Source organism: Amblyomma maculatum, chromosome 6 (genome assembly GCF_055883805.1).
Source record: "Amblyomma maculatum isolate TAMU_Amacu chromosome 6, ASM5588380v1, whole genome shotgun sequence".
NCBI classification, from domain to species: Eukaryota; Metazoa; Arthropoda; class Arachnida; order Ixodida; family Ixodidae; genus Amblyomma; species Amblyomma maculatum.
The window spans coordinates 135,312,259-135,334,342 of NC_139349.1; the positions used below are offsets into that span (position 1 = coordinate 135,312,259).

Sequence of the window (22,084 nt, forward strand, 5' to 3'; positions counted from 1 at the left end):
AACACGTACGTTAATCGTCCTATCCTCATACGCGATCCTGCTTCGGGAACTCAAAACTGCGCATTCGATAGAGGAGATAACTGAACCAGGGATTGCACAGCGTAGCAGTGGAATTAAGAAGACAAAGTTTTACTTGGAGAGATGTCCCCTCCTGCATGAAAAGTCGTCAGGCATTTCCTCGCTCTTCGTCTCGCGGAGAGAGGAAACTGCCGAAAGAATGGCATGTCTCGGCTTCTCGTCAGTGATCCAGGTCGTTAAGAAACCTCTCATCGTTAAAGGTAGATAAGTGATTAATTTCGGATGGCAGCGCCACAGCAGCGAACTCCCCCTGACCGCTGTCAGCAGGAACCAGAGGGTAAGGCGGCATGCTTTTGTGCCTTTGTAGGGAACGCGTCCTAAACGCGCCGAAAGCAGGCACCGGCAGTATCGCCTAGAACGTCTGTCCCCAAACAGTTGAATAGGCCCCTTTCAAGTGAGCAGTCACAAATGGAAAGGAAGCTCCCCAACCAGCGCCCGGAGCACTCGTCGCTGTGTACACGCGTATCAGTTCTCAACGAGAAGGCTGGACCCTTCATTCTCTGAACAACATGGAAGAGACATCAAGAGGTGCTGCCTCAAGTCCTTTAAAATACCTGTCGCTTGCCTCTGCCTTCGAGTACCGAATTCGCGTTCATGTTTTTTTTTTTGTCTGAGCCTCCTAACAAGCGCTCTTTGAAAACAATGTCCGCGGCGATCAATTAATCATAATTTCTTACTTTCGAAAGCACCGATAAAAAGCGTGCCTCCAGCCAGCCTCTATGTCAGCCGGGGCACAGAAAAAAGCAAAAATAAGAAACACCGCTGGCAAAGAGCGCCGGCTTTGCGCGCACAGACGCACGACCATCCCCCCTCGACCTCACTCTCCTTCTCCCGCTCCGCTTGCACGTGCGGCTGCCTGTAGCACGCGCTCCCGAGCGAGCGGGCTGCGCAGACTCCGCAGACAGCCGCGCGCAGTGCGGGCGCGGATGCGCGTAGGTTTTGTAGTTCCTCTCCGCTCCGCTGGAAACCGAGCGCTAGCGTCGCGGAGCAAACTCCAGCTTTGGTTCCCTATACCTCAATAATTCAATAGACTAGCTCATATGGACACAGACATAGAAGACAGGACGAGCGCTGTCGACTGTGTCCTAGATGCGCTAGTCTTTTTAATTAATTATGCATGACACATCAACTAGCCAAGCTTCCTTCCTTGATATATGCCTCAGCACTACACAATTTAGCCTACTTTAGGTGTTATGCATGTACAAACATAAGCCATAACTTAAAGTCAAAGTGACTTATTACTCGTAGTGCAACATTACATGACTCAGCACTTTACAAAGTGTTTGTGTAATTATTACTTGTAATTATGAGTCATAGTTATAATCATGACTCATGACATTAGTTGATGCCTGCTTAGATTCACCGCCACCCCAGTCGCTTCACTTTTAAAACCATACTTTCAACCCTACTTTTAAAACCCTTTACCTGCTTTTTTTCTGATCGAATGAAGCAATACGTACTCAAACAAGTTGATATAAAAAAATACTGACGACCAAATGTCTTTTCTTTGTGAAATTTTAGCTACAAGGATTCAGCGGTTTAACTGGGAGGAGCATTCTACCACACGCATCTAATTGTGCAACCCGCTGTAGTACAATCGCGGCCGCAGCGGCTGCAAATCGCTTGGAAGCGCCCAATGCAAAACCCACGGCAACCCTTTGGTAGAAGGAATTCCATTCTCTTTCATCCGTTCTTTCAAAGCAGACACGAAAACGAAAATCATTTTTTAATCGAAAAGGTTCGAAACGCCGACTTTCAAATCGGTTGCTGACCGAATAATGAAGCATTGCAAGCTAGCGCGAAGAAGGAAACTGGAACCAACATTGCTTTACTCAATAAATAAAAAAATATTTTATTTTTCAAGAACAACTCAACATAGCCAAAATTATCTTTTTCGTTGATTTCAATCTAAAAACCAGAAGAATTTAATGGCATTCGTTTTTTTGTATTTATTGTTAAGACAAAAGCAAGTTCCATTGGTCTGATGGTCCGATCCGATCGGTCCGATGAGCGCGTTCCCAAGCGGTGCATTTCCGCAGCCGCACGTGCGCGAATTCCATGCCGAATTCAAATCGGTGAGCATCGCTTTGTGGTCAGTCAGTCATTCGTTCGCAGCACCGGGTGACCGGGTGGGCATTCAGTGACAAAAGACTGCAGAGCCTTCTAGGTTTGTCATTGACAGTTTGTTGTGCTGTGCTACGATACCTCAGCCAACGTGTAACTTGAGGCCCGATAGAGGAGGCGCTGGCCCGATCCACGGCTCTCAACGTTTTTCGGTGTCCCTAAACATCGTCATGTGAGTATTGTTCCACTGATTTAGCGCGAGCCCGCGTTCAAGAAAACGGTGTCTGTACTTGGCAAACGGCACTAGACCCCGGACTTTTGCGCCTGCCAATTTCATAGGCATGCCTTTTCTGCGGAGGTTTTGGCGCTCCTGCGCGCGAAGTTGGTAAAATTGGCGACGCAAGCGGTTTCATCTAAAGCGCTCATGCTTGTCCTGTGGGCCACTGCTTAAGTGAACCTTTTGACTCACCTGGCGCGAACTATCATTCATTCGTTCCGATTTTTGATCTTGCCAACCTGCATGGATTGATATCTTCTAAGGCTGTGGCTAAAGGTACGTCGGACGGACCCGATCAATGGTCTTAAAAGGTACGTCCGACGGACCCGGTGCGTTTTTCTTCGGGGTACGACGGACGGATCCGGGAAATATTTTTCAGAGGTACGGCGGACGGACCCGATCGGTAGGGTTCTTCCGACGGACCCAACGCATTTTTCTCCGATATGGGCCTTGGGATCCGTCGGGAAAGCCGGACGGATCCGAGATCCCCAGGTGTGGTTGTAGCAACAACATGGTAGCCATATGTAGCCAAATCGAAGTTTGTATTACGTGCGACGTGCAAGAAGTATGTACTACATACTGCATGCGTGAAATTACAAAGAGTAGTACAGTGGCAAGAATAGTGCCTAGAATGGGTGATATACTACGTGATGGCATGATGATAGGTTTACGTGAGTTGGACCGCGGCAGGGTGGCAAGCACGACCAGAGCGCAAGCGCATGTAATCGCAGTGTTGACGGCCAGCCCGCGGCCCGCTCATTTGGTCCTCGTTATCATGTGGATTAACGTCTACGACGGTCGTTATGTAGTTATGTAGTTTTGATTCTTCAAAGTTTGCTCACTTTCATCTGTGATGAGATGCGTCACGTAACGCATCGCTTTCTGCTCGCATTGAAGTTTGGTGCTGCAAGTTCCACGTAGTACATATACAAGCGGCGCTGAAAAACCTAGGTGCCGCCGGTGTGTCTCTAGCCCAAGCATCCAGTCATTCGTGTTTGTTGGAGGTGTGGTTTGTGCTTACCGTGAGATGCTGTGATGTACGGATTACGTCCTACTAAAGTGGCTGTGTGAGACTACGAAGAGTGCTGTGATGAGTGCGCCGATGGACGGACGGACGTCAGTGTGTCCATTTATGATCGGCGATGTTGCACGTGCATGTCAGTGTTTATTAGGTGCAGCGGTAATTTATTTACACGCGCTGTGCAAGAATCAGACGAAAATAAGTCATCGGCAATTTGTTAGCCTGCACTACAGAGCTCAAAACTCGGAAAATGGGAATGCACATGATGCAGTTTTCGCATGTTGGAGTGGACCGAAAAATAAGTGCCCGGCCCACACCGCCGGGATGCGCAATACTACAGGTGAAATGGTTCAGGTTTCTGTAAAATAGCTGCCTGGCACAGCACCTTCCTAAATGTTCAGGCTTTGTACTATTGTTGAAGGCCAATTTATCATTAATAAAGGAACGAATATGCTTTATGTGTTAATGACTAGTGCTTTTTCAACATATGTTCATTTTTTTTTTTCGTTTTTCCTTAGTTTCCTTTGTTTTTCATGCTAGACAAAAACAAATAGTACACTTTTAAACTTGTCAGTCCAAAGCTGAACATGAATATCTGCCATGCATGTGACAGCTTTAATGCTAGAAAGGTTGACGTGTATAGCATATGTACGTAGACGCTGCGACATCTTAGTGGCACGTTCGGCTACTTGCCCCAAGGTCGTGATGTTTAATGCCAGTGATGGCAGTCGCACTTTGGTGCAGGTGAAATGCAAATGCTTCTGTTTCCTGCAAGATGTCAACGCAAAGTACAAAGCCCGGGCAGTCAAATTAGTCTGGAGCTCTCCACTACGGTATTTTTCATAGCTACATATGTCACTTTAGGATGTGAAACTCTACATGCCACAGGTAGGCTGCATTGTTTTTTAGATTTTGTTACCTCTCATCTATGTTTTGCAACATTTGGCTAATTTTAGTTCTCAAACAGTTGTTAAAGATGAAACCGAAGCAGTTCTTGGCATGGTTTCCTGCTTGGATTAATTTGCTAATTGCAGTTCTTTGAAACTTGCATCAATGCTGGACAGTTCAAATAGCAGGCAGTTGAATTACAGAAATGATGTGGATCGTGCATTTCAGTTCTGACAAATGGAAAGTAACGGTCCCCTCCTTGCATGCATAGGTGCCCTTAGACAAATACATACTCGGGTGTGTGATTGTGACGCATATCAAGGGTCAACAGAAGGCCATGTGGAGCCAGTGTGATATTCTTCATGAAGGCTAAAGTAAAATTGTACAACAGCTGTTGTACCATGCAGAAAAAAATTGATCATTTAGTGTATGATTAACTGACCTTGAATAGCATCTTACTCAGAGTATGATGTGATATATATCTGGTTTAGCATCCCAAAATAACTACGGCTGTGAGGAACACGATAGTTGAGGGCTCTGGTATAATTTCGACCACCTGGGGTTCTTTCACATGCACTGACACCGCACGGTGCATGACGGCCTATTGTTTCGCCTCTATTGAAATGCTCCTGCTCTGGCTGGAACCAAATCTGCATCTTTGGGTTCAGCAGCCAAGCACTCTTACTGAGCCAGCACAACGGGGCCAAGTATCAAAATGCATGCCATTACATTTCCTTCTAGCCTGTGGTTTTCTTCACAGAACTAATGTATACAAGGAAAAGTAAATAGCAAGAAAACACTAGTTTTATTGCACATTATATTCACATTTCAGCAAATATTCTCTAGGAAAAAAATTCTCATAATGTTTGCATGGAAACCATGAACATCTTACAAAAACAAAACAATGCACTTACTCCACTCCAATTATTAATGGGCAAGGTTGCACCTATGCTACTACACTGCACTTATCACAAAACCACAAGCCCCATCTGCTTCGGCCAATCACTTGATGAAACTAACGGAGACAGATGTCGCACACCACAGACTGGTCGTCTCGCAACATATGTCTGCATATGTTGCATTTCAATTTCGTGCCTTTCCACTTAGCTTCAACTGTTGCCAGCATTACTAGTCACCCATCTTTTCTGAAATTCCTTTTTACGCTGTTGGGATCAGCATCTTTGTTAACGATGGTCTCTAGAATTTTCGATGCTATCATTTTCACATCTTCCTCATCTGGAAGAATGAAGGAAATGACAAGCTTTGAGCAGAAAAAAAATTAGGGAGACTCCTAATCTCCACCTGTAAGGGTATGGTGTGCCAGCGTTAATGGTTTTTGTGTGCAGATCCCACTGTGGATTCCCGTTAATTTACATGCCCTTTGCTACAAACATAATTACTAATTCCTTAATTCATGTCTCTGTTATCTCAGATATACTCATTAGCATACGGTCGTAGGCTGCCTTGTAAGGTGATAGACAACCTGGCATAGACCTCTGTAAGCCTCAACCTTTCTTAATTGGAGCTGAAACATCCCAGAACATATTTCAAATATAACTTTGTAAGCTTGACTTAACAGTTCCTGCCATGTCGTATGGCCTCGTGAGATTTGGCTCGTGGCACTTTTGGCTTGTGCACAGGGGTCATCTGTTAAATACTGGTTAACATGCATGAAAAATACATTTTCACACAAACTGGTGGCAAATGGTCAAGTGGTGCACTGCAGATTCTGAAATGTATACCCATATGCATGCAAGGATCGCATCATCACATAACATGATCAAGAGTTTTATCAGTACCTGTAGTTACATAGCATTTCAATGCCCATTAAAGGACCACCTCAGACAATGGTTGTTGTTACCACAAGACCTGTTCTAACAGTGTACTGACACCATTCCACTGAGCGATGGACATATGCATACCCTAGATAGCTCATGATTGTGGATCTCATTTATTTCTATGACTTCGAAGGATTAAAAGGTGATGAAAAGAAATAACCAGGTTACCTTGACATAATGCTAAATTACAGAGGGTGAATATGCTGCATGAAGATACCAAGAAGCTTGTACAAAGAAAAGTGAAAGTGAAATGGCAGGATTTTTGAAACATTGAAATAAACTACAAACTATACTTGTCAAACGTGTCATTAAGGAATGGAAATCATGCAGTAATCAAAAACACAACATGGAGGCCATTTTAGGTCATCTTCACAAAACACATACCCACACCTCACACACAGCTTCATACTTATGAACGAGGACAAACCAATATGCAAGGAGTGTGGAGATGAACTAACAATAAACCATATCTTACACGTGCGCCAGAGTCGAGAAAATAAGAGGAAACATTTTGTACAATTTTGCAACAGATCCCTTTCCATCCCAGCATGATCCTAGGAGAGACGTGCAAATTTCCTGCATTTTTGGTTTCCTAAAATGTTCCTAAACAAGCTACATCCTAAAAAACATTTTAGTCATTACACACAAAATAAATACATTAAACCTTGTTCTTGGTGCATGACAGCATTAGTCGCTTATGCACCATAAAAATCAACACAATGCTGTAAGGTATACCTTAGTTAGCTATGTTATATGAGACAAGCTTTCGGTCTGGTGTGGTCCTTATTCACGTGAAAGCGCTGTCATGAGGGTCTATGTCCCAGCGATCGGAAAGTGACCTATTCTAATACTTTTACAAACTGAAGGCGATTCTACAGATTTCTAAAGACTGGAGTGCTCAACTGTTTTATCAACGTCCGCCTGCTTTGACAGCCTGGAGTGAAACTGTTGAAGAGAATACATTTTTGAGCATTTAACGCATTTCTGAAGGCGTTGCTTTCAATTACGGGGCCCACAAAAAGCAGCTGAATGTCAAACGCCGCCTAGGTAGGCTTTCTAGCAAGACAGCGGTGTAGCGTGGAAAATCGCTCCGTCGGTCCATCGCTGGCGCCGCTGACTTGACAGGCGAACTGTTCAAACTTATAGCTACTGACCACACCTGAAACACTGAATTGCGCATGATCAAGGCAGAATTTCTCTAACACTGAGCACTGGTAGCTATCGATTTCGCGCCCAATATTGTGAAAATCTGTCCTCTCTTCGATCATTGATACGTCCACGGTTGAACATTTATGCGCCTCGGGGTAGGCCAGCCTTTGGAACATGGATGCGTGGTTGTAGCAACGATCACTTGCATGGCGCACTCTGCAAAATTCCAAGAGTCAACTTCGGCAACGAAATGTGCAGCGCACATTTTCTACCGCGTACCTAAGTCCGGCGATGCATGCATATCGATCCCGATCGTTTCAAAGCTGCGCGGCCGTTCAGTCGGGTCAGGCTAACTTCGAGCATGCGGGGGTTTAAACTACATGTACGCAAAATTCAACGACAAGAAAAAGATACAGGCTAAGCACTTTAGTCTAGTCTTCCCCTAAATACCAAAGACCATTGCTGTTCACAGGGAATTCGGATCATTCGCGCTTCCGGCTTTCCGGTTGTGCACTCTTGCGGTGCGGTGCAGTAGGTCTTCGCCTCGACGAGTCGATGTGCAGCTCGCCGCAGTAGCAGCGCAGGCCTCTAGTAGATTCGGCATGTCTTCTGCCACGGCTCTGAGGTAGAATTTAAACGAATAATTTAGCTAGAAACATCCTTTTTCCTCGGTCTGCTAAGAGGAACGAGCATAATGCCATTTCACATACATACTTTGGACTGCCGAATGTTCTGCACGGCGAGGTGTGTGTGTGTTGTGCCGGCGCTAGATCTTCGGAGGTCGATGCAGGACCTAAGACAGCGTAGATGCTAGGAATAGCTCGCTCGCATTACGGGCAGATCGAGGTGATAGTTTAGTGCGAAGCGAAAGCTGCTCGTGAATGTGCGTATCTCGATGCCAGCTGGTGGAGCTGGTGCAGTACGTAGCATCGCCTGCAGCTATGTGCGTGACAGCGATGCTTGCCGTACACAACCCTAAGTGAAGACCGTGATCTATGTTAGAACGGATGCACTCTTCGTAACACCTCATCGACAGTCGCGGCTAGCTGATATCGTAGAGGATAAGATTAATTCACGCGTAGCAAGCGGAATGTGGCCGCGTTCGACGTGCATATAGCCATGAGCCTGTATATCGACGTCCGCCGTATCTTTACGAGAATCGAATGGATACGTCGGACGTACCTTTAGACACTTCGATCTTCTAAATGTTGACTAGTATTTTGGTTTCAGCCAAAATAAGCAGTGGCAACAGAAGGGGGTATCTCAAAAAGCGAATCGTCCTCCTTCCAGCCCAAGGAGCCAGTCAGACATTAGTGCAAGAATTTCAGCCTAAATCCTGGCTGCCGGTGGAATAACAACCACTTGAGTTCAGTTCTATTGTTTGGAAACATGGCAGCCAATGCACACAGACGAGGACAGAATCAAGAATGCGCTGTAAGCGCTGTGCTCGCGACCAAATGTATTTGAAGGTACACTCATGCAGCTGCTACTCGGTCTAAACAAGTACAAAGCGGATTTGCAAAATGTAATGGGCAAACAAATTTGCCACAATGTGTTGTAGTTGTGCTCTTGTGCTGCTTTCTTTATGAAAGTGACAAATGTGCCCTCGCCTGAAATGTGTGTCAATATACTGGTGCTTGTGCAGCATTCAGGGTTGTGGCAGCATGCTAGGGCTCCAAGGCAAGCTCTTTGCGCACTGGGATGTGCTACAGTGGGCTACCCATATTTTAGTGCTGTGTAGCCAGCCATTCCTTTTCAGAGCTGTAACTGACTACTCAATAAACGTGTAATGTGGCCATGTAATAGAAGACATACAGTTGAGCCCATTTATAATGGCCACAGTTTGTATAACAAACACTCGCTTATCAGTGTAGCTACAATCACGATATGTATTAGGGCAATGGCACTCCATCTCTGATGCAATTGAACAACCGTAGCAATGCCTCTCATTTATGACCACCTGAGACACGCAGAGTCTCACCACCACAGTCAAAAAACACGTTTCCAGCCAATGCGAAGACCAAACAGCATCTCCCAGACCCCTCCTGTTCCCCCAAAGAAAGTGTCTGTCGACCCTTCGATAAACAGGCCACAAGGTTAACCGGTGCATGCATGTACCCCAGTTGGGTGAAGCATCTCCTATGAAATGAAAAGAGTGATAAGCACAAGAAAGAAGCAGCATTGAAAAGGGAAATTGCTGCACACAGCCAATTATCAAACGCCACCACTGATATTAGGGCATAATACTAGTAATAAGGCATGCCTTCATCAGATTTCCACCTTCCGAGCTGCTGTCACCCGGATGCAGTAGACATGTATTACATTCTGTGCATGCGTGCGCTGTGGTAATTTGGATGACTACCAGTGTTCATGAAGTGGCTGGTCCCAGGGAAATATTTTGTCTAGGTGCATCTGATCATGCTACAGAGCTTGGAAAGTGGCGTGATAGTGTGCTTTAAGGAAACAGACGTTCACAAGTGACATTTAAAAAAAAAGAATACTATTTTTGTAGAACTTCGCATTTTTTGGCTGAAATAGGAAAAGTTCACTTGCTACAAACTTTGGATACAATCTACAGAATCTGCGTCACAGTGAAGTGAGCTCGAATGTGTCCTTTGCAAATTCAGTCCAACACTGCCTTTGAAATTGTGAGGTTGCATCGTTAGTTGCCTGTATGACCTAATGACAAGATAATCGTACTGCTGTACGTCTAGCCCAGTGTAATCAAGAGTAAATACTCGGGTGCTTTAATGCAGCATGTAGGAACTGGGACTTTCGGGGGATGGTTAGGCCAGGAACCTAGATGCCTGGGAGTTGTTAAATGATATCCAGTGTTGAATGTGATGGCATTTGTTGATAAAATGGCTGCTATAAGAACTGGATTTTTTCATTAATAAAATTTAGTTGAAAGTTAGTGCTGTGTGTTAGTAAATTCCTTTTGTCTTTGTCTTCGGCTCCACACTGTTTCATATTGTCTGTATTCGTTTCTAACTTGCAGGGATGTCAAGGAGTGGTCTCTCAAAAACTTTGAGATTGGCCGTCCGCTGGGCAAGGGCAAGTTCGGCAATGTATACCTTGCCCGAGAGAAGCAGACAAAGTTCGTTGTGGCTCTTAAGGTGAGCTGGACAGGTATCAAGCGACTTTACATGTTTCAAGTGTGTGTGCAACATGAGAACATCCAGTGGATGTTGCTGTAAGAACATATCAAATTCAAGTAGCGAAGGGTACTAGCAGTTTACCCATTCATTCAGGTTTTATTTCTTTCCCATAGGGAAAGGAGGAGCCGGAACTAAAAGCTGTGGAAAACCACTTGACGGGGCCCTGGCCCCTTTGCATGAAGTAGTATACGAGTAGGGGTTTGAGTTTTTGGTTTTTATTTTCAGAGAATACGGCTGAAACTTTTTTCGGTGTTTATATGCTGACACAACTTCCGTTTTCTTTTTTCGGTTAATATTATTTTCTGCAGAAGTAATATCGGCTTTTTTCGGTGAGACGAGAGGCATCAGTTGACAGTTAAAAGTGACGTAGGGTTCATTTTGGCTTTTTTTTCTCTGATTGTTTTATGCACTTTAATTTAATGTAGAGTTAGTCATATAAAAGCTAAGCTCCTGGAGGAAAATGATATTGCTATGAAGAAAAGTAACATTATGACAAAACGCATATGTAAAAGAAATTCACACATTAGACAAAGGAGTAACTGTAATATTATTTATTACGATCAAATTTTTGCATCAACCAATTCACTTAAAAACCAAGTGCGCTTCTCTCGGCTTGTGTATGAGAAGTGTCACGTGGTAAGGAACTGGCGGGCTTTGGTCTTCGCGATTTCCTGGAAGCACATGAGTTGCAAATGCTCTAGTTGACTTTCGCCCCTCGCAGTGCCTGCCTTGCCGCAGGCGCCCTTCCTCAAACGCTTGATATGTTTATGAGGGTTGGGAAACACGGCTGCCATTCTTTCCTAATTCGTGAGGCCATGAACAATGCCTAAAAACCCTCAAACGCTGTGCTTGAAACCAACAATCCTACTGTCTCACATCATGCCCCTGGATTGAACAGTGTTATTTTCTCCCGCAATTAAGAGTGGGCAGAGTGGACAAAAAGGTACTGACCTTTTTCGGTTTAAACCAAACCTTTTAAAATGCTTTCGACTTACCTTTATCGGTGTTTTTCGGTTTCAGCCAAAAAGTCCAACTCCTATATACGAGTAAGGAAATGTGAACATCAATCACATGTACAATAGACACACATAAATGCAAATTGAAAAGGAAATGTGCGTGTCAATCACACTTACAAAAATACATATAGAATGTGACAAAACAAATATATAGCATTTTACATAGAATTGGGAAATGAACATAAATAGGGTGATATATAGATCCTTAGCAGAAATATTATTGAAAGCCAGATGAGGATTACAGTAAAAACAATCACATTTCAACAAAATATATCCGAAGCTCAGCTTTCTTATATTCTGCTGTGTTTTTATGCATGTTTAAAATATTGGGTGGATTGTAGGAAAGCATTTGTAGTTTATAATTAGTGCGGAAACTGTGGTATATCCCATGTATTAGAACATCTTGTGTTTATGTTAGTATGACATGTGTCCAGAGATGTGAAAGTGGAATAAAACTCGACGGAAGCCGGTGAAAAGTCAATTCTTTGCAGTAGCTTAAAATTGTGTAAGTTATCAACTCGGATGGTGTTATTAGCACTCTCTGGCCTATGTTTTTCTTGTGCCTGAAGTCTGGTGGTCGAAAGCTGCTTTTTCCTGTGGGAGAGACTGCGTGAGCTTTTCCAGTCACTATAGTAGAGCATTTATCAATGCAACGTTAACATTGCTGGCAGCCACTAATGACTTAAGCCTCTCATTTATGGTGCACTTTATTGATGCCTTTTGCCCACAGAGGAGAGTCTCCATGAAACAAATATACTGTGCGAAAAAAGTGCAGATGACGAATGTTATTGGTGTGGTAGAGCATGTGTTGGTATTAGTGTTCTCACAGGATGGGGCAGCCACTGCCGCTGAAAGGTTCAGACCATATGACCAGGTAACATGATCCAATTGGTCAATCGCAGTGTGACAAGCTATGCACACTCTCAAAACTCTAGGTCTACAATGCCCAAAACATCTCAATCCGCATCAATCGACACAAAATCCCCAAGCCATCCGAAATTGAAATCCTTGGCCAGTACATACCACAAGGCCGCCAAAACACCACGACCGTCAAAAAACTCTCAACAACAACGCAGCAGATAAGCAGGATGCTCAACCGCATTTGCAACAATCACCACGGCTTAAAAGAAAGGGAAGCAATTCGCCTTGTACAAGCTTTTGTTGTCTCACGAATAATGTACGGGACTGCTTACCTCCACCTCACCTCATCAGAAATCGCAAAGCTGGAGTCTCTAATACGGGCAGCCTATAAACGGCACTGGGTTTGCCAAACATCAACATTGCGCCTCATGTCTCTCAGCATCCACCAAAGACTGTCACAGCTCAACCGCCTGGCCATCACTCGAACAGGCCAAACCTTTCTGAAGAAGATACATCTCAATGTACCCTACACAGTGGACCAAAGGACAGAACTTCCTCTATCAATCCGCAAGAACATCTATGTCCATCAAATACCCTAAATTCCACCCACAACTCCAAGAATTCCCATGCACTCAATAAAGTTTTCAATCAATCAATCAATCTCCACTTTGCTACCTGCCACCTTTTACCTCTCACCCTCTCTTTCATCCATTTTCCCTCTCCCACTTTCCCTCTGTTTAAAGTGGTGAGGAGGTTTTCCCTCTTTGCTCACCTGCCAACCAAGGCTTCGGAGCGATTTTTGCCACATGTTGGTTTCAGTGCTTACTCGTTAAAATGTCTGTGCAGGTGATGTTTAAGTCTCAGCTGCAGAAGAACGGTGTGGAGCACCAGCTGCGGAGGGAGATAGAGATTCAGTCTCACCTCAGGTGAGGCTGCTGCACTTCCTATGTGCATCATCTGCAGAAGGAGTTGAATAAGGGATGGATATCAGAATTTCATACCGTACTGCATGGCACATGATGTATGAAGGTCCCTGCACCACTTTCTTTTCCTAGTCTGATAACCGTTTTGTTCAACTTTGCAGCAGTTTTTATAAAGGCTGAAAGCTCTAGTTAAGCCCCCCCTCCTCTGCTTTTTTTTTATACCTGCTGACAGGCTTCTTCCTCGGTCTCCTAGTTCCCACTTGTTCAACCTTCCTGTTTTCACTGCAACATACATGTGCCGACCGTTTTTCATTCATTTATTTTGTGTCTGCTTCAAGCCATATCGTGCACCGTTCGTGTTGTCAAGTGTGACGTAGTGCAGTCTGCACGGTTTGTACATGAATGAACCGGATTTTTTCTCTGCTGGGCTGGCTGCGGAAAGGGCTATGCATTCAACATTCACCTTGTTATTGGTCACACAGCTTGATAAAACTGCACATAGCAAGCGTGGTTCAGAGCGGTGCCGTCGTGACAAGTAAAAGGTGCACAGTACCGGTAACGTCGACCACCCCCAGCATTGCTAGCGCGGAGCAGCGTGATGACGTTGTGCAGTGGCACCGCCGCATGCATTACAAGAGCAGGCACCCCTCTCCGTAGGGAGGAACATGGAGACGGCAGACTATGAGTTTTTCCTGGGATCATATCTGCGATTTGCAGGAGGATCCTGAATGCTATCCCACATCGTAACAATATGTATGCGAGCCTCCTTGAAATTCTTTATCTAAGCATACCGAAAAACCAAAATACAAAATACAAAAACCAAACCAAAATACCAAGAGCAGCGTTAAAACTTTGCATTACCGAATACCCTAATCGTTTGCCAATTTTTTTTTGTCTGAGCTGTATATACTTACGGCTTGATAATTTCTATTTTGTTCTCATCCTTTCTGCAGTTGTGCATTTTTTGGCAGTTTTTCTGTCTCACTGTTAAGTTTGTGTACGTATGCCGCAGCTGTAGCATTAGAACATAATTAAAAGTGGAAGCATGCATTAGAACTAGCACTCAGGCAGGTACATTATACTGGTGTTTACATAGTGGTTTCGCTACTGTATTTTTATTGCTCTTGAGACAAAAAATTCTTAAGGATTTATAATAGTAGCTTGGTGTTGCAGAACTTTGTACATCTAACTGCTGCCGTGTGTGCAGCACATTCAAGCTCGGTTTGGCAGGGTTCAGAGCAGACATGCCTGGTGCTTTTGTTTCATTTAGTTCCACGAATCCCTTTACAAGTGCTTTGCTTATCAATACAGTCGCCATATGGCAACCTATATTGTGCAACCTTGGCCCAGGTGTTGTCACTATTTCTACAAGGTGGAAATTATCAATATTTATCACGGGGAAAATGTTTGGCTCTTGAAGTTTGAGTCTAACATCATGGTTAACTCTTTATGGACGGCACCCTAAAGTCTTTTATTGCCTTCTCCAGTGATGGTAGTGCTGTTTATGCTTAACTCTACTGTTCCATTAACTTGCAAGGGTCGTAGAATGGGCTAGTTGGTAATTCATATTTGGAAAAGACTGCTAACCCTTAAGACATGGACAGAGAAAGATAGGACAACACAGCGCCATCGTCCTACCTTTCTCTGTCTTAAGTGTGCACTGTTTTTTCCACGCCAGTTGCATTAACCCTGCCACACGGTGCTATCAATTAGTTTTTCTGGGGAATAGCATTGCTGCTGCAGCTGAACACGGTTCCAGTGCCAAGGCTGGGCCTGTACTGAGGTTTTCTAGCTGTAGGCTAGGCGATTATGCATGTGATAGTTTTGCAAGAAAATTTTTTAAGAGATAGAAAGCGTGCAGGATTTGTCAGAGAAATAGCTCTAGTTACTAACATTCTATTGGAAATCAAGAAAAAGAAATGGGCATGGGTAGGACATGTAGTGCGAGGAGAGGATAACCGATGGTCGCTTAGGGTAACAAACTGGATTCCAAGGGAAGGAAAGCGTAACAGTGAGCAGCAGAAAGTTAGGTGGGTGGATGAGGTTAAGAAGTATGCAGGGGTCAAGTGGATGCAGCTAGCACAGAGCCCGGTTAATTGGAGGAATATGGGAGAGGCCTTCTCCCTGCAGTGGGTATAGTCAGGCTGATCATTATGATGATGAGTTTTTGCAAAGTAGTGCATTTCCTTAGTGCCCATTGTGTCCTTGATGCAGGCATCCCAACATCTTGTGCTTGTATAACTGGTTCCACGATGAAACTCGGGTTTACCTCATCCTGGAGTATGCGCCCCAGGGGGAGCTGTACCGCCACCTTACAAAAGCAAGAAGGTTCACTGACCGGAGGGCTGCCACGGTGAGCGTCCTGCCTACCCTGCACTCCTTCCCATTGTGATGTCTTCAAGGCGGTGTTACGACCGTGCATCATCCGCACTTGCGCACTCTATTGTTCACCCGTGGGCATGGATAAGTGCTGTGGATATGTGGTGTTGGTACAATGGCTCTAAGTGAGCCTGTTTCCAGGAATCCTGTTTTGTAAGCCTGTTTTGCTTTGTGGACACCCTGCAAATGCCAAATTGACCTTGTCAAGAGAACGTCTAGAAAAACACAAAGAAATGTCCCCCTGCGGGAAATAGCCGGAAGTGCTTTCGTTCAATTGTTCACCCTTCCCGTCGAGAAGTGCTATCGTCCAGTGAGGAATGCCTACTGTCCAAAGGAGACGACAGAGTGACACGTCCGCTGACGTACAGGACAAGAAAGGAGCAAGGTGATTACGGCCATTGGAGGATTTCCTGGGAATGCAGGAAAGATTTGCAATTGTTGGAAAGGGACAATGCTGGGAGCCATATGCGGCGCGCACGTGCACTTGGGTTTCTGAGAAGTAAATCCGCTTGCCGGAACCAGCCTATCGATTCTTGGCTGAAGAATAGAAATGTACCTCCTCGCCGTTCCCAAGCTTTTCCCGCCAACAAGTGACCAGGCCCAACGAAACAATGCCGGGCCAGTCAGTGCTTCAGACCATCAGTGCAGTGATGTGTTCGATTGGATGCCGATATCTGAGGGGCGTCCCCTGGAACTGGTTGGTCAGAGTCTTCAGAGGGGGGCTGGACATAGGGGGTTTTAAGGACATTGCAGAGCACGAAAAGACGCTCTGAGCCCTGGGTAAACGGCTCATCCAGACGCTTCTCGCTATGAATTCTTAACGCTTGCCATTTTGCTGATGTACCCTTCATTTTCATGTAAATAATCATGTAAATAAGTTTTCTCAAAGTGCCATTAAACCTGCTTGTATATATTTTACCAACTTCGAATATTCAATCCTTCATCAACCCCGAGTCTCTGCACGCTACCAAGTGAAGGCCGGGTCGACATAGCCCCAGCGTCACGACAACTGGTGGCAGCGGTGGGATCTGAATCTACAAGCCACAACAACTGGTGACCAGCGTTGGGATCTGAATCTACAAGCCACAACATCGTGTGATCGGAGGTGGCATCTCAAGCAACAAGCAGGAGCAACAATCGGCCAACAAGAGAGCAGCTCGGAACATCGATCGCATGTGTGGGTGAGTGCTTGGCTTTTCTTCTGATGTGGACCAGGTTCTAGAACAGGGTTAGGTTTTAGAACTGGTAAAAAGTGTTGAAACGCCTTTAGGTTTGGTAGTTTGCACTGTTGTTTTGGAAGTAGCCGACACTCGGAGCGATCATGGACCCCCCGCAGGGGGCATCTGCTAAAGCAGATGTTTGCGTGTACTGTGCGACACCACGGACCCCGAGCACCCACGCTTAGCCGTGCGTGGCATCGCCGTGTCTGGGGAAAAGGGGATCCTGGTGGTTGAGCCGATGCCGAGTGTTTGGACCTTTAAGGCCCCTCGGCGGAGGCAACACACCACTTTGGCCCACGCTTCCCACAGACGGCACCTTCGGGCTGACCCACCCGGGGGAAATCGGCAGTCGCCTTTTCCTATCCTCCCCTTCATCTTTCACGTTCCTATCTTCTACCCTACAACTCTCCTGTCCTCTACTCTCTTCCGGTTTTTCCTTACTTCCAGGTGGCGAGGGTTAACCTTGTGTGGCTGACTACCCTGAGTTACGCCATATTAGGTTATAGTTACGGTGTACAGCTGACGTGGACAGGACTTGCCTGCCAATTCCTGCCCCGTCCCCTCGTTGGGCTCCATGGTGGGTGGCTGGCGCCGCGGCCGAACATCATACATTATTTATGGCTTCTTCCTCCAAACAAACTGATCGCCTTTCCAAGAAAAGGCGGACCGATGTATCAGCCCAGTTCTTTTCAGCAAAGCATGACACTTTCCCTAAATATCATGTGATCCACAGTGAAAGCCCTGCCAAACAAGCTCGGCTAATATCCCCCTTTGCAGTATCTAGGTCTCTCACAACCATACTAGGCCCAGGATACAAAGTTAGTAAACTGGCTAGCGGGGATCTCCTGCTTGAGCTGCAAAGCAAACTCCAGTACAGCAACCTTCAGCAACTTACAACATTTGGGGATATCCCAATAACGGTCAGTGCTCACAGATCCTTGAACACAGTCCAAGGCGTGATATCAGAGAATGACTTCCTGTCACTCACCGAAGAAGAACTTCTTGAAGGTCTTTCTGAGCAAAATGTGATCGGTGTACACAGGATCAAAATCCGGAAGAACAACCAAGAAATACCAACAAAGCACATAGTTCTGACTTTCAACTCCAGCAAACTCCCTGAATCCATTGAAGTCGGTTACATCAAAGTAGACATCCGGCCCTACATTCCAAACCCTAGACGTTGTTTCAACTGCCAAAGATTCGGTCATGGCTCCCAGAGCTGCCGTGGCCGACAAACATGTGCAAAATGTGCCTCAAATGAACACAAATCTGACGAGTGTGAAGCTGCGCCACACTGCGCAAACTGTGCAGGTGAACACGCCGCGTACTCACGGTCATGTCCTTCTTGGAAGAAGGAGAAGGACATCATTACCATAAAAGTCAAGGAAAACATAACGTTTAAAGAGGCACGACAGCGATATCTTGTTAAACAGGGCACTTTTTTGTTCACAGCCAAACCGAACTATTCCAATGTGGTGGAGCATGGGGGCAGCACACCACAACAGGATTTGGTCTCCGCCGAGGGTAAGCCTCAGGCAGGGCCATCCTTGCCCCAGGCAGAAGCAGCGAAAGCTGCCCTGCCATCGCAGAAACAGGGCACACTGGCCCCAGAGCCAACAGCCCAAAAGGCTTCTCCCCCAGAAGGGAAGCCTGCAACCAACACTCCTAACTCTCCCCAAACGTCCAAAGCCCCTGAGGCAATGGACACAACCCCTTCCTCGTCCACGCTGCAGCGGCGGCATAACTCTCTAGAAAGAAAACGGAGAGAAAAACCTCGTATAACAGGACCAGAAAAACCTGAAACCTAAATTCAGGTACATTCAAAAAAAAAAAAAAATGGCGTTCCTCATACACTGGAACTGCCGAGGTCTCATAAACAACTACAACGATATAAAAGACATTTTACATTCATTTTCTCCTGTAGCCCTTTGCCTACAGGAAACTAACTTAGGACCACACCAAAACATTTTAAAAGGACACAACGTTTTTCGCTGCGACCGAAAAGAAGCAAATAGGTTATCTGGAGGTGTCGCTATTGTAGTGCAGAATGGAGTAGCAACACGTGAAATTAGCCTCAAAACCAAGTTCGAAGCTGTTGCTGTCTCTATCATTCATTATAAAACAATAACTATATGCTCACTGTATCTCCAACCGCACCTAACTGTAACCCTTCATGATCTGGAAGAGCTTTTAGAACAACTGCCAGAACCATATCTGGTTGTTGGAGATTTTAATGCGCACTCCACTTTTTGGAGAAGCGATCAGACAGACACTAGAGGTCGTATATTAGAGGATTTTATATTATACAATGATGTCTGCCTGCTAAATACAGGAAAGCATACATACTGCTCCCCAAGCACGGGGAAAATGAGCATTTTAGATTTATCATTTAGCTCCCCATCAATTTTTACTGATTTTAAATGGGACGTCTTTGACAATCCTCTAGGAAGTGATCATTTGCCTGTCATTATCAGCCTAACACCCTCACCCTCCATCACTCTAAACAAACCCAAGCGGTGGAAGCTGCACCTTGCGAACTGGGCTCTATTCCAGTCTGAAGCCAGCCTGGAAAAGGTCTTTTCCGAAAAACTCAGTGTTGACGAGATAAATGAAAAATTTACGGCCTGCATCATTGACGCAGCACTTGTAGCTATACCACAGTCTTCAGGAGTGGTACTGAAAAATCGCAAAGTCTGGTATTCTCAGGAGTGCAGAGATGCAAAGAAGAAACAAAACAAAGCTTGGGGAACCTTTCGCAGGTACCCTACAAACGAAAACCTCGTAAAATTCAAACAGGCGAAAGCTAGGGCACGGTACATCCGCCGAAACGCTGAGAAGGCTTCTTGGCAAAAATACATATCATCAATAAATAGCTCAATCACATCAAAAAAAATGTGGGAGCTTGTTCACAAACTGGATGGCAACTTCTCCCCGTACACAGTCCCCTTTCTAACATCTCCTGGCACCCAAACAAACTTACAGGAACAGGCAGATATTCTAGGCGATCATTTTTCTGCAATTTCAAGCTCACTACACTACCCAAAATCTTTTATAACATACAAAAACAAGGCCGAAAAACAAAAACTGCCAACAAGTGGAAGTACGAATGAAACATATAACAAGTTAATAACACTACAAGAAATAAACACTGTTCTATCTGCCGGCAAGAAGACTGCACCTGGCCCAGATCAAATTCACTATCAGATGCTAGCACATCTTTCTACACCTGCATTAGAAGCACTTCTGAAATTTTTCAACAAAGTATGGGTATCCGGGAGTATTCCTGAGGCCTGGAAAAAAGCTATTATTGTGCCTTTCCTGAAACCAGGAAAGCCACCAACGGCCCCCAGCAGTTATAGACCCATAGCTCTCACAAGTTGCCTAGCAAAGTCTTTTGAAAGTGTTCTTAATACCAGATTAGCCTTTGTCCTTCATTCCCAAGAACTTCTAGACATACACCAATGTGGGTTCAAAACAGCATGTTCTACCACGGACCATCTAGTCCGCCTTGAAAACACTGTTCGTGAAGCATTTATTCACAAACAGCACTGCCTTGCCGTCTTCTTTGATATGGAAAAGGCGTATGATACTACATGGAGGTTTGGCATCCTCCGTGACCTAGCATATTTAGGCATACGTGGTAGGATGTTAAACTGTCTAAAGGACTTCTTGTCAAATCGCTCATTCCGTGTGCGTTTGGGCTCAACTTTTTCAAAGAACTTTGTACAGGAGAATGGCGTACCACAGGGATGCGTCTTAAGCACAACTCTCTTTATAGTAAAAATGAATTCCATAAGCACAGTTATCCCGAAATCCGTAATGTATTCAGCTTATGTTGACGATCTACAGATTGCATACACATCCTCTAACGTATCTACATGTGAGAGACAGGTGCAGTTGACCATAAATAAACTAGCAGCATGGGCAGACACAAACGGATTTCAGTTTTCTCCTCAAAAAACAGTGGCTCTCCTATTCTCTCTCAAACGAGGCTTACAAACAGATCCTACACTACACCTGAACAAAACGAAATTACCGGTGAAAAACGAACACAAATTTCTAGGCGTAACTTTTGACAAAAAACTCACCTTTCTTCCTCATATAAATGTCCTGAAGAAAAAGGCTTCCAAATCTCTAAACATACTAAAAGTTCTTTCCCGTAAACACTGGGGCGCTGACAGGACATGCCTTAAACACATTTACAGATCTGTCGTACGCTCCACCTTAGACTATGGCTGCATAGTGTATGGGTCAGCTAGACCATCATATTTAAAAAAACTAGACCCGGTACATAACACAGGACTTCGACTCTCATGTGGAGCATACCGAACTTCTCCTATATCCAGTCTGCTTGTGGAAACAAATGAACCTCCTCTTGAAATCAGAAGAACTTCACTTACATGTGCCTATATATTTAAAATCAGATCTCTGCCAAAGCATATCTGCTATTCTCTAGTAACTAAATGCCCTTCTAGAACACTATTCACCAACAAACCCAATGCAGTGAGACCACTGCTCCTAAGATTTGAGCAAATGTGTCAAGAGGTTGAGCTACCGGATTGTTTACCTAGCATTGCCAAAAGACCTAACCCTCTGCCTCCTTGGTACCTGGTCCCTGAAGTTTGCGACCTCTCTCTTACACAGTTCCAAAAAACAATAACCCCACAAGAGCACTTCATACAAGAATTCCTTCAGCTGAAAGAAAAATACAGTAACTTCACAGACTTTTACACGGATGGCTCGAAAACAGATCATTATGTCGGAAGCGCAGTTGTTCAAGGCGAATGGGAGGAAATAATGAGACTTCCACAGTGCGCGTCCATCTTTACTGCTGAATGCTATGCTGTCTCTGTTGCCATAGAGAAAATAATGAAAGGAAACCTCAGGAGAAGTATTATTTACACAGATTCCCTAAGTGTAGTCACAGCCCTTCACACAAGAAATGCAGTTATACCAATACTTGGAAACATCATACACAGCATAGCAACACTTACAGATGAAGGACGAAGCATAAAAATTTGCTGGGTACCCAGTCATGTAGGAATCCGAGGTAATGAAAAAGCAGATATGTGCGCTGCCAAAGCTCGAGACAAGAAAATAAAACAAGTGCAGATACCATCTCAAGACTGCATGAAATTGGTACAGAGTAGACTGATACAAAAATGGCAGTCCACTTGGAACACTGAAACAAATAACAAGCTACACCTCATAA

The 22,084-nt window shown here is 44.8% G+C and overlaps 1 protein-coding gene across 1 annotated transcript in view; it reads left to right on the forward strand.

Moving 5' to 3' along the window:
- Positions 1 to 2,117: 2,117 nt before the first annotated feature.
- The window catches only part of LOC146186816 (aurora kinase A-B-like), a 36,320-nt gene continuing 16,353 nt past the window's right edge, over positions 2,118 to 22,084 (forward strand). Inside the window, exons 1-4 of the mRNA XM_084607449.1 lie at positions 2,118 to 2,374; positions 10,314 to 10,431; positions 13,197 to 13,276; positions 15,488 to 15,626. Coding sequence (XP_084463575.1) covers positions 2,373 to 2,374; positions 10,314 to 10,431; positions 13,197 to 13,276; positions 15,488 to 15,626 — 339 coding nt within the window. The 5' untranslated portion in view covers positions 2,118 to 2,372. The remainder of the gene's footprint in view (positions 2,375 to 10,313; positions 10,432 to 13,196; positions 13,277 to 15,487; positions 15,627 to 22,084) is intronic.